At 43.2% G+C, this 13235-nt stretch overlaps 2 protein-coding genes across 2 annotated transcripts; both read left to right on the top strand.

Moving 5' to 3' along the window:
- The first annotated feature begins 1753 nt into the window (after positions 1-1753).
- LOC108154680 lies at positions 1754-4595 on the top strand. The gene is made up of 6 exons (XM_017285021.2): positions 1754-1991; positions 3061-3177; positions 3241-3517; positions 3575-3732; positions 3802-3891; positions 3948-4595. The coding sequence occupies exons 1-6, from the start codon at positions 1809-1811 to the stop codon at positions 4593-4595; spliced, it is 1473 nt and encodes a 490-aa protein (XP_017140510.1). The 5' UTR covers positions 1754-1808.
- Positions 4596-5029: 434 nt separating this feature from the next.
- Positions 5030-5837, top strand: LOC108154021. Its single transcript, XM_017284113.2, has one exon. The coding sequence runs from the start codon at positions 5146-5148 to the stop codon at positions 5350-5352; it is 207 nt and encodes a 68-aa protein (XP_017139602.2). The 5' UTR covers positions 5030-5145; the 3' UTR covers positions 5353-5837.
- The last annotated feature ends 7398 nt before the right edge of the window (positions 5838-13235 follow it).

The following is a 13235-nucleotide window of genomic DNA, read 5'->3' as shown; positions in this document are numbered from 1 at the left end:
GCAAACAACTAATGTTCTATTTATGCTTAATATTTGTTTAAGGCATTTCGTGCCTAAATGGTTCAATGGTCATTGCCTGCACTCTTCAGATCCCCCCTTCGGACAGCACAAAAATATCTTATTTAAAGTCTTTATTAAATTTAACGGAATTAAATTGAATTTTTGAACCATTCGCGCATGAAATGCACATATACAATTTGTTGTACATGTAAAGAAAAGCCCTTCCCCTCCCCTAAGAGGATTATATGACAAAACAACGCTGCCCAGTCTTAATTTTAATAAAATCTTATTTTCTGCAATAATAATTAATAAGAGATTCAAACAAAATCGGACGACAAGAAATATCTACAGAATCGCATGAAAAAAGGAAAAAAAAACACTTCTATATAATATAATTTAAGTTTTTATTTTAATTTATGCAGCAAAACCTCAATTAAGTCAGTCAGCAACTTTTGTTTTTTTGTTTCGATAGAAATCATTAAATGGTTTAGGGCTCCTTTACAGCCTGCAATACTGAGGTAAAAGGAGAGAACAAACTAAAACCAAATCTTGGGTAGAAATCAAATTAAAATGGGTGCTGAGGACACGATTTGGCCCCCCACAGGTTATAGAGTGCGAATGCTGAAACGGTGGAAATGTTGTTGATATTGATAACTTTAACTACGATATTTGTATACCTAATGAGATGAATAAAAATTCGATTTTGTAAAATATTTTTGGGAAACAAATTTATAAGGGGACAAACCTCTTTAAATTGCTTCATTTTGCTCTACAAAATAGGATTAAAGCTTAAATTCCTGATTGTTTTTCACACAAAGATACTTTGCTATCAAAGAATCATTAAGCACACATGCCCCTAAGGCAGCCTGCCACACTGTAACTATTCAACATATTGGCCCAAGAGCCGACTGGGGCAACAAAAACAACAGCCATGGCGACCTAGTGGAATAGTTTTGGACATGGCCCAAAGTGCTTTATGTTGCGACGGGCAGGGACTACGAGTGCTGCCTGATATCGGAATTGGGTCAAACAAATAAATGTGTTTGTGCTGCCACAAGAGGGAAATTGTAGCCGACACATTGGGGCGGATGAGCAATGCGATATGGAGTTGCATTTCAGTTTAAAGTATCAACAAGTTTCGGATTAAATTGCACGCAATGCTGCAGCAGCTTTAACCTGGATAAGTAGACCCCTTCTAGTATTGATGACTCTACGAACTTTTAGCTTTTATAGAACAAAGCATAAGGGAATTGGGTTAAGCTAAGGCAGCCGTGGCACAATTTTTGCGCAATATAAAGTAAATATATTTTACGTCCAAGTCTCGTTACTCTACCAGACAGGCAAACAGGCCCAAGGAACCGGAGCAAGCAAACAGAAAGCCAGGTTGAAGCGTGCCTAACAGGCAAAATATTTAAATGGCCAACGAAATTAGCAGTGGTTACGCAAAAAGGGGATGGCAATACCGACCCTGCCCTGTCCCACCCTTAGACGACAAACAGCAAGAACAAAAACAACTTCAAGGACAGTTGCCCGACGCTCACGTGCGGCCCAAGTACGCCTTAACCTAGGCTATAAATAGTCAGGCACGCTGCCTAGACAACCGGATTGGAGGCCCAGCCGTACTCCGCCGTGTCCCAGCAGTGCCTGGCACGGATCAGTGCAGCCAATTCGGCGGTTAAACGGTTTGAGTCGAGCACGAGACTGTTTCAGTAACGCGGCATTTGCTGAACGCAGCGCTACTTCCGTTCTTCCAGCTCCCAGTGGAACGATCTCAAAGTAAACCAAGGACTGGAGGCATCACAGACACAATGACGACCAGCGATGAGATGGGCATGGGGGGCAACTTCTGCCACGACCACATCCAACATCCCCTGATGTGGTGTGACGAGAAGAAGCGTCTCGTGGAGCGCAAAAATGCGGAGGAGAGCCTACGCATGTGGCGGCGGAGAAAGGCGGAGGAGTGTGCCCGCAAGGAAAAGGACAAACAGGAGGTGGGTAGCAGTACAAAAACAGAAAACGGTGTCACACAGTGCGTATGTGTAATGTGCAGTCGGTTGAAAGATGTTAGAGATTTCAGGAAATAGAGAGAGTTGATCAAAGCTTAAAGTTTATCTTTAGTTAGAGTTCGGAATGCTTTATATGCTGACATCCTAAGAACTACAAACATATTACTTTGTGGTCTTTAGTGGATGGCATTCCAAAGCTATGAACTCAACAAAGGAGGACACTAAGGTTTTTCCAGAAAATTCAGGAATTCAAGAAAACTTGAATACAACTTTGCCCAAGAACTTCCAGAAAGAACCTACGACAACCACACAAAACTTCTCGAGCTTACACCCACGCGATTCTAGCGACTTGAACGGAGTTCAAAGACCTGCCCCAAGCAACATGTAATACATCAGTTTTTCGTGGATTTGGTTCAACAAACCCTTTGACAATTTTGACTTTAGTAATCAAATCATTTCGCCAGACGAATGCCTAACCAGAAGCAGCTTGGCTTCGTACTCGTACCTTGCCTTGCGTGACTGAATTCCTGTCTGATTCTTCAGCAATTTCAGAGTGTGCATCTGTGCAAGCCCCCGAACCGAAATGTGGGTGAAAAAAATCAGTGAAAATGCAAATCGCGAGACGTTGCAACTATAACAACAACCTACAAACAAAGTAGTTGTCGGGCCTGGCCTGGCGCCAGGGCACGGGGAAATGGTGGCCAATTTCCGTAAACAAACAGCGGAACACTCGGGGAAGAGTGACACACTGAGATGGGCGAGGAGGCAGGTCACGTCGCGTCGAGTCTGGAGCCCGTAAATAGGCTGCCAACAAATCGATAGAGCATAACTCGGTTTTGTAATCAGTGTCTGACTGACTGAACACTGGAATACATTACGTACTAGGGAATTTATTTAATTGGTAACACATTAAGTACTGATTTACGGTGCAAATGCAGGCTGGAATACATTAGCATATACCAGGGAATTGGCTTCATTAGTAATATTATATGTGGTTTAAGAGGAAATTCCAGACTGCAATTAATGTATCTGATCCCCACCTGCCTCCTTCCAGTACTACGACCTCTTCCTACAGCATTGCCCTTGGGGTCGACCGGGAGGGGGAGCTCCCAATATAGAAGTACGCCGCAAGGATATCACAGCCGTTGGTCTTCATTCCACACCAACCGTGGCAAGTAGTCCCTCTTCAGCTGATTCCCAAAGCACTACGCTAATCGAAAAGTGCATCCCCCAGACCACTGCTCACCGGATGAACTCCCTGCAGCCGTGTCGCTACAACGACTACTTTTCCGTGCAGAAAAAGTGCCCGAACAATCCGCTGGCTGCCTATCACCATCATCATCATCACCATCCGCCGCCGGCTCCGCCAGGGGGTCGTCTGGGCCATGCCCATTCCGTACACCATTTACAGGAGAGCGGACCCCGGAGCAGCACCGTGACAATCTGTGAGAGGGAAATCCCCCACAAGCATGGCGCAGGAGTGGGCGTTGGCCTGGCCAAGAATGCCAATGGTGAGAGTCTGCACATCCAGCTGAAAGAGCATCCTTCAATGTCGTTTCGCAATAAAGGACACGTGGATATCGAGCTGCGGTACAAGCCCTCGCCGCCCTGCAAGGGTAAGCCGCTCCTCGAGAAGATCGTCGTCAGCGAGAGCGACCAGCGGTGTCCGCTCCAGGAGAAGCTTGCCTCGCAGAAGAAGCGCCTGCAGGCGAAGCTAGAAAAGCCGGTGAGCGGCATTTATTATGCATCCAGGGGCGTGGCCTTACTAATTATATATTCTTTTCTCTTGGTTTAGCCCTGTAAGGAGCCGTGGGGCAAGCCAGGGCCTGGGGGCAAGCCCTGGCGCAGTCCCAAGGAAGTGGGAAATACATTCATGAAATCGTTGGTAAGGAATCCACCATCCCGATCTCACCTTTTGGGTAATAAACCTCTTTCTTACAGGGCTGGACAAACAAGGAAATGCTCAAGGAACTTGATCAGGACAATCCTGTGACTCCGGCGGAGAAAAACACATTCCGCAAATCGAGACCCAACAAACCGCCGAAGCCGCAGCGATGCTGCGAGCACTGCACCTGCACCTGCCCCGCCATGAACAGCCCGCTGAAGCCGCCGCCGCCGCCGCCTTGTAAGAGGGCGCTGCCGCCTGCCCCACCCAAGATGGTGCACCACCTAAAACCGGAGGACTGCAAGCCCATCAGGCTGTGTCCACGCATGGCCCGCGGTGACACCAGCACAGCCACGCCCAATGTCAGCGCCACCAATGGGGGCAACGATTGCAACGGCGAGGGCGGGGGCGTGGAGCTGGTGCCACTTCTGGCGCGACGACGGGGCATGCATCGGCCGATCAGCCTGTCCAGCACGGATGTGACCAAGAGGACGCCCTCGCATGATAGGTACGCATCCAAGCACAAGCCCAAGAACAGTCAACCGACCCAGATCAAGTGCATCAACAGCATCATCAAGAACATCGGCCACATGAAGCGGCTGCCCAAGAATCTGAGCTGCAAGCTGCAATGTTGCAGCTGCGATTGCCCCACAGCCACGGCCACGGGCTGCTGCCTCAAGCGGCTCACATTGCACATTCGTTAGGCATTCGTCCAGCCCATATTTCCCCCTAGCATACCCCCCACACTTCCATTTCCGTTTCTCATTTGCTTGCTCTGCGCCATATTGAAAAGAAAAGATAGCAAAACAATCCGCTTGCCACTTACCCGACCCCCCGTCTTTTAAGTCTATCATTTTGCATTGTTAATGGTTTCTCTACCCCCACTTCTTCTCGGCTTATTCAGCAAAAAGAAAATATCCATTGTAATCCAAGTGAAAGTATAGCAACCAAAAGAGCAAACCCAATCTCACCAAAAACCAAATACCAAAAACAAAACTAAACCAACAAAAACCAAATCATAATACCAATCTTCTATGTATCCCCGTGCAAAACGAAACGAAACGAACCGATCCAAACCGAAAATCGTTTACAATTCCAAAAACCCTGAAAACCAAACCAAACCAAACGTTAAAAACGAAATGAAATCACTTTATAACCAACACCAAACAACCAACCAACCAAAATTGCTGCCCACCAACCCATGAACATCATCTTCCACATGCGATTCGATGCAGGATTCAAACGGCCGCCGATATGCGCTATCTCCACGACTTGAATGTCCAAATATCGCAGAACCGCCGCTCCGTTTCCGTCTCGAAGCAACTGGACCGGGACCTGTGCAATCAGCATTTCGACACCTTCGAAACGTTTTGGGGACGGCCAGGACATGGGGCCCGCGGCGACCACATCAACAAATTAAAACTGGACAATCTGCTGTACGGCGCCAGCGAAACCTCCTAAAGCTCTTGGTCCGGATGATGGGTGCTTAGAGACATGGATAAGGTTACAGACACGACTATGGACACTGCCTCCCCCCACCCAACAAACACTCATGTCCATTCAGTCCGCTGCGTTGGGGCATTCGTACAGCGTACGGCTCGTAGTTTTTGTGCTGCAAATCATTTGCCCAGAAATCAATCGATGCCAAGGTCCAGAGGAACAGGAAAAAACTATTTCCGTATAGCCGATAGAGAAAGCAAAATAGAAAAACTTTAGGGTTTTTTTTTTCGTGAAATTTTGCCAACTTGCAGCAAATTGTAAGTTGACCAAAGTTTTGAAAATGTCAGCTGGGGCTCGCAGTATGAGGGGGGAAAACTAAAACGGTTGAAGGTAAGGAGCGATATAGAAAATCACATTTCATTGTTAGCAATTGTCGTCCATTTAGTTAGTTTTATAAATTCCAAATAACATCTAAGCAAAGTCAAGCCTTAGTTCGGCTCTGTCGATCATTCAAGCCCCTTGAAATTTATCTCATAATTAGATAAATTTTTGGAAAAGCTTTTAATTTTTTTGATTTTTTTTAATATCAATAAATTACTTGTTCGTCTGATTATGTATTTATTTTATTTCGAGAACCTTTAGATCTCGCAAACATGATTTTATTCTTTTTAAAGTATTTACAATCTTTCAATTAATCTTTCAAAAGACTTTGCGATTAGTTTACTAATTATAATTATAAATAGATATGTAAAATATGAATACAATGTAAATAAAATAAATAAATGTGCATTAAAAAAATGTAATCTTTTTACTACATTACATTATATCTATACCACTACCTACCATACATATATATAGTGATATTCCCCATAACGGACAGACCAAAAAATATACATGTTCTTCATATATCTACATTTCTTGCGTGTAACAACGTAATTTTACACGTCTTTTACATACATCATGAAGCAGGGCATCTAAAACGCCTCAAAAGTGTCTGTGTCTCCACTAAACATAACAGTGGACTTAAAACTAGCTTTGCATTGCACAATACCTCTACAACTGTACTGCGAGGAACAGTCACTCAGTCAACAAATCCCCAACTTTAAAACTCAGCCACCACTTAGCTATCAAAGAAAAGATTTTTTACTCAAACCGCAAAAAAATCTGACAGACACCGCAAATGTCGAGTCACGTTCTTGTCATTTATTATTTTAGTTTTATATTAGCCCAGAGGATATGGGCTAACACAGAACACATGATATCTGCACTGTCGCTGGAGGGTGGATAAAACACATAAGCCTAGCGTGGGGAATAGTGTTGGCAGCTTAAAGCGAGCTTGAAACGTTTTGGCAAATGCAAATTGTAAAAGTTTATAAAATAAGGTGAGACTGGGTATCCTCCCAGACCTCTTAATCCGCGGCAACATTAAGGGTGAATGATGTTACTGCTCTTTCATCTGGTTTAGTGAAAATGGGCGAAAACATTTGTAATAACATCATAAAACACGGTAGCCGGCTAATTTGATTTCATTTTGCAACTAAACTTGGCCAAAAACCGGGAACACAAAGCCATTTCAAGGTTGGCTGAACCCGCATACGACCGTGCCAAGAACTCGTACTCTCAGATGCGCTTAATTAAATTAAATTGTTCCTACAACTTGTCTTCAAGGCGCCCAATAAATAGATTATGTTTTAATTAAAAAAGTACGGAAATGTGCGACGTCGCTTGCAGTACAAATTTAAGTGTTTGTGGTCGGTATTTCTGTAGTTGAGAAAACATTTTTTTCTGAGGAGTTCTTATGGGCCAAGAAAGTTGGTTAAGCAGGCTGGCTAATTGCAGGCATAAGAAGCATATATGTATATGCGTAGAAGGCAAAAGGCTAATGATGATGACTTTCGACCCCAACGAGTTGGAAAATAGACGTGAACCAGGCCTGCCAAGTAGAAAAAAAAACCGACGGAAGCCCAAGCGAAAAATCAAGAAAATATTTGCGTGCACCGTGAACAAACAAACCGGAGACTTAGCCCTAGGCCCATCTGTCCATTTCACCCCCTCTCTATGCCAACACGTGTGTTTGCCGTTCTTCACGCACGCCAAAAAAAAAATGGGAATGAAGAATAAGCCGCCATGGCTTTGATATCGAGGCAGTCTGTGCCACCAGAAATATACAAACGGATAGCGCCCGAAAAAAAAAACAGATTTCGCCCAGCATTTAAGTTTTTAAAGGGGCATGAAAATGGTACAGAAATCTGTTGGAGATTTCCCAATAATGGTTGATTATGTTTGGAAAACGCTTATAAGTGCAATTAAAGCGAAAATATCTAACAGAGAAACGAAATTCATTGATTTAGAACGCTGTACAACAACACCAAATCCTGTTCAGCTTCATTATCAATTCGTTTGCGAATTATCCTCATTAATAAGGCCGAAACAATGGCTATGTAACCACATATCAGGTTCATTTAATTGAGCAACAGAAAATGCTCTAATCACGTGTTGAAATGAGCAACAATACCTGATCAGCAGATATCTCCTGTCAGCCATGCAGGTAAGGTACGAGTTCCTTTTTGTGTGGGCTGCGGGTGTGGTGCTAATTACTGAAATAGCCTTAGACACTGTACGTTCTGTCGAATGAAAGCCTAGAGCAATAATTACAGCAAATAAACTGGTGAAATTAGAGCTAGCATTGCGCAAAGAGTTGCTGCAGTTACGGCTACAAGGCATTGCGGAGTTGTGCAAATGGAAGCATGGGAACGAAATCCCCAGCTGAAAGACTGACCAGCAATGCATCATATTTCTCTTTGTGCTGGGATGAGGCATGTCCCGGCCATGTCCCGGGCTGAAGGGAGACCCAACAAACGGTCACGGACTGCTGACAGTCCTCCTCCATTGCCTCACGCTGTTTGGCTTTGCATCAAATTTTGAGCAATTTGTCTCAAGGAAATTCTTGAAGCTCCTTCGAGCTCCGGCATTTTGCTGTTGACTCTGGGTGAGCCAACAATGTCAGTGCCCGATGCAAATATTTGGCTAACATTTTTTGGCTATTTTGCTCGACTAATGGGGGAAAATTAACTATGCCAGCTAGGAGGAGTTTTCCATAGTTTGCATATGGCTCCAGGCAACTGCTACTGCTACTCGTGCTCCTCGTATGACAGAAGGAAAATTCAATTCATTTTTTAAAAGGCGACAAAAACGGGGCAGCAAAAATTGAATTCTAAATGATACATAACATGCAAATTGAATTTGTGGATAACAAAACGTTTGGGCAAATACATTTATTTGTATTTAGTTTGTTGCTCTCCCCCTTCTGCCTTTCGGCTGTTGCTGTATGTGCCTGAAACCGATAACGTTTGTCTTCCATTAACAATCCAAACACCAAAGCAATAACGAGAGGGAACGGATAGCTAAGTGGCTCGAAGTTTTGGATACCCTGGATCCTTCTAATCCTCTGTGACTTCTCAGTTTCTTAGCCGATAGATTCCATGGCAGGTATTCGTTATAGTAGCCCAAATTCCAGAGATTCGGCTTGGCAGTGTAAAATTATATCTAATGGAAAATTATGGAGTTGTAATAGACATTGTTCAGGAGTGTAAGAGAGGCTCTCACCAAGACTCAAGTCTATGTTGATCTAGCCGGTTACGACTTATGCTGGCAGCCAAAAGAGGGGTATTTTCACAGTTGATCTTGCTTAAAAACTTCAATACTGCTCCTGATCAGGAACCACCCATCCCTGCATTCAAAACATCTAGTCCATACCCTAATACCCACTTCAAGTGTAGGCAAAAAACACAACACAGCAGATGTATGAATGTGTTTCTCAGTGGTACGGTTACGTATCAGTGTGAGGATGACTCTTCTTTCGAGTCGGTGAGCGGCATAATAAGCTTTGACATAAACTGTAGCATACTTTTTCGGGATTTGCATTTGTCACATGCAAAACAGGGACTCGACGCGCTTTATGCAAACGAATGAATGAATACAAACGAATACATGGCAGCGAGACAGCACAAAAATAATAAATTCAAATCGAAAATCGAATGTTATCCTCTCCAAGCTTCAAGTTGTTTACGTCCGCCCTCGCCTTGCCCTGCTGCAAAGGGAGTCTGTGGCTGCTCATCGAATATGCTGATTTGTTGTGATGTTTGCATTTTCACGTAATTTCCAATCTTTTTTCTGGTTTGTTTGCCAAGAAAACAGACACACAAACAGTTTGGAAAAGTGTGCAAAGTTGCGAAACTGGTGGATGCCAGCCAGCCCCAACAATGCCAGACATTTTGCATTGTTTATTGAATTAGTATCGATGACGTGTCTGAACATGAACACACAATGGCGTCGACGACCGTAATATCGTACGTTCCGACTCGCTCGCTAGTTATGGCTAGGTGGATTTCCATGTGTATATGATGGTGTTAGGTGGATGTGGAACTGCCACGTGATAAGTGAATGATAAATGAAGCATGATATGTGCATTCTGACACTATATACTGCATATCGCATTGAATTTGTATCAAATTAAATGCAATTTTAATGCCCTCGAAGCTTATAGTATTTCCAGTCATTTTTTCTTTTTGTTATTCTTAAATGCTTATGATTAAAAGATTGGAAATTTTATTTCTTTTCCTAATATTATGTTGGAAATTTTTATATTTTTTTCATATTAAGTCGAGGAAAAATAAAAGCACTTAAATTTTATCCAGATGCTTTAAATGGAGGGCAATATTTGTTTCAAGCCTCTTACAGCATATTGTACATGCATATATGTAAGCTTTCAATCAGCTTCAAGAAATGAGTCGATACAGAAGTGTCCGTGATGTGCATCCTTTCAGTTACTCCTCGCCCTTAAAATTCTTAACCACTTCTCCCTCACCTTTTTCTTAAGGCTGGGTTTTCCCTTTGGTTTTATGCTACCTATAAATAAACTATATCTTGACACTGTGTCAACCATCAACAGGCTTGTGGCATTAATCAATTATTTATGCGAAATACTTTATAGCTTGTGGCAGACACTTTGTGCGTTGACTTCCAGAAGGAGTCGTCTCTGTTTCTGTGTGCCCTAGAGACCAACGCAATTACCAGACTTCATGCATACGTGAGATTCTTTTTTTGCGAGCTGTAGTTGACTCAAAGGGAGACAGAAAACGACACAAAAAATGCCACAAAATTGTATTTTTTTGGTAGTTCAAGTTGTATTTTACATGCAACATGGTTCTCTTTTGTCTGGTTTGTTCATCGCTCTGGCTGATGTGTCAGTTTACATGTGTTTACATGTCCTTAAACCCGCTCTCTTACAAAATAATATACCCGCCCGCTGTGCTTACGTCACTGACAGCCCAGGCGGCGGCGGCACCTTGTTCTTCGTGTGTCCTTCGCCCGGCCGATTGCCACTACAGGCCGCCCACATGGATGAGACTGAAATTGAGGGTCTCAAGGATTTGTCGCCTGTACACACTGTAAGCTACACTTGGCATATATCCATACATATCTATATGCACTACCTGTATGTATGTTTCCTTACAGATGTGTGTGTGTGTGCCCCTTCCTTTGTTACTTTCACGCGCATTTGTGAGCATAAAATAAAAATTGCAAGCCCAGCCACAACTGCCGGTGACATTTTGCATTCGTTTATTTTTCCACTACTCCTGTTTTACCTTTTTCTTTAACTTTCCTCACGGCTGTTTGGTCTAGCACAGAAACTCCCCTCACCGTCTGAGATTTCGCCCACTCAGACGGCAACATATTTTAAATAATTTAAGGCTTGTTCCATATCAACGTGTCACTTGGGCAATCGCACACTCAAACATTCATCAAGCGGCCTTGTGAGTGCACTTTTAATGCCTTCATTTAGTATGCATTTGTTGGCCAGTTGAACCCCTCTCCAATTTTAACTTAATTAGTTCCCGAAAATAAACTCTGCAAGAACAAAAACTATGTTTTGGGGAACATTTATTATGGGGCTGTTAATTTGGGGTAAAAAACTTGCACTTAAAGTCAATTTGATTAACAATAGAAACTTTCCAGAAAGCAGTAGGCCAAGACGCAGTCAACTTGGCCAATTGTTTGAGCAACCAACCACAGCCACTAGGGGCCCTAGACGGAGCAATTTTCTGGAATTTGTGCAAGAAGTTTGTGCTTTGTCCGAAATTAATTAAAGCCAAATTATGGGGCATAAAAAAGGCAACCGATTTGCTTGGGTAAATTGTGCCAGCGATAAGAAGAAAAATTCAAAGAGAGAGATGCACAAAAGTACTCTAGAAATTTATTTTATCCTCTTATTGATTTTATCATCAGAGCCAGAAGATTGGCAGACAAATCGCACATATAAGTCAATAAGTAACAGATACTCCATTCAACGCTTTTAAGCAGCTCCATTTGGCCTCTAAGTGTCGGCAATTTCTCTATGCCAGCTCTGGAATTGACTCTAAGATCTCTCTATACGAGTAGATGCTGCTGATGCTTCTACTTATGCTTCTCTCTGGGTGATACTCCTAATGCAGCTCCTAGCGCTCCCTCTGCTCTGGCATCTGATGCATGATTATGGATGTTGTAGATGTACTGCACTGGGAAAACGTTTGCATATGTCTGGAGCTGCATTAAAGTAAGACATTCCCACACACTCTCCAACGTGCAACACTTTGACATGTTCACGTGCTGCGATTTTTCCTTTAAGCTTGCAACATGAAAAAAAGAGAGAACGGAACGCTGCTTAAACCGGTAAATAAACAAGAATCTGTGACACGAAATGAGCTCGTGGCTCATGGCACACTCTCAAAAGAATATCGCCGAGTGTGTGGTGTGGTGTGGTATGGTGTGGCACGCCAGGCAGTCTTTAGTGCGCTGCCGAGCAAGTGCGAGTGGCGAGTGGTGCAAGCTTTTGCAGGAAATGCATTAAAAGCGTGTCGCCCCGAAAGAGCAGTTGGCTCTGAGTGCAAGTGTCTATATGTTAGTGCGTGTGCGTGTGTTTGCGCCGCTTACTTATCAGCTGAAAGAATGTGCATATGTGTTGAGAGGAGTACGAAAGTACGAAGAACTAACACCCACTCGATATTGTTGCCCCTTAAAAGACTTTTTCATAAAGAAACGTTCCAGTCTCCATTAAAATCTCCTTCCCTTAAAGCTGCTCTACATTATAATGATACAATTATTCTGCCATCACTTTACCATTTTTCTCCCTCCCAAGAAACCCATTTAAGCATTGAAAATGCGGCAAGCCGAGCAGACGACGCGCTAAGTTCAATTTGTGGGACGCCGTGAAACGAGGCGTATGCGCATTATTACTTGGCGGGTCACTGAAATATGAAGGAGCTCGAGAGAACTAGACGGCCGACTGCCCTGGACGACAGATGCTAATTTTCCAGCACTGCAGCCACCAAAATTGTGCAACAACGGCAACCAGTTATCTGCTGTATAACGATGCGTTTTTCACCGACACTTTTTTTAGAATTTTCCCCAATAACTGGACGAATAAAAGTGGTATCGATTTAAATTTTAGTCTCAAAACGTATAATTAAAATGACGAAACATACGGAACGTTAAATGTATTCGGTAGAAAAAAAAATGTATCGTGCAACAGCCGCATAGTGAAAATGAAAACCGGCGCACGCCAAGTCGACAGCGACAACACAGCAACTTTAATTGGACTGTGGCTGGATGGCTGGCTTGCTGCTGAAAAATCATAAACATTTCTTGGAACTAAGCCAAAATTGGGAAAAAAAAACCAAAAAAAAAATCCAGCGTACCCGAAAAAAGAAAAGCCCAAAAACGGTACAACAAATGACAAAGCAACTGCAATGAAAATGAAAGCCAGGGCTTAAATGAAGATTGACGTTAATTTAAGCACCCTCATAGCTCTGCTAATCAGCACGGGCAGGACGACACACACACACACACATACTAGTGCATGTTAG

Source organism: Drosophila miranda, chromosome 2 (assembly GCF_003369915.1).
Source record: "Drosophila miranda strain MSH22 chromosome 2, D.miranda_PacBio2.1, whole genome shotgun sequence".
Lineage (NCBI taxonomy): Eukaryota > Metazoa > Arthropoda > Insecta > Diptera > Drosophilidae > Drosophila > Drosophila miranda.
The sequence above is the reverse complement of the archived record's forward strand: the minus strand, read 5'-3'. Positions and strand labels throughout refer to the sequence as shown.

Excerpts from the sequence above, each read along its gene's own strand:
- LOC108154021 (XM_017284113.2), top strand. The coding sequence starts at position 5,146 with ATGCGCTATCTCCACGACTTGAATGTCCAAATATCGCAGAACCGCCGC.
- LOC108154680 (XM_017285021.2), top strand. The coding sequence starts at position 1,809 with ATGACGACCAGCGATGAGATGGGCATGGGGGGCAACTTCTGCCACGAC. Across the intron at positions 1,992-3,060 it reads AGGAAAAGGACAAACAGGAG|TACTACGACCTCTTCCTACA; the intron begins GTGGGTAGCAGT and ends GCCTCCTTCCAG. Across the intron at positions 3,178-3,240 it reads TTCATTCCACACCAACCGTG|ACCACTGCTCACCGGATGAA; the intron begins GCAAGTAGTCCC and ends TGCATCCCCCAG.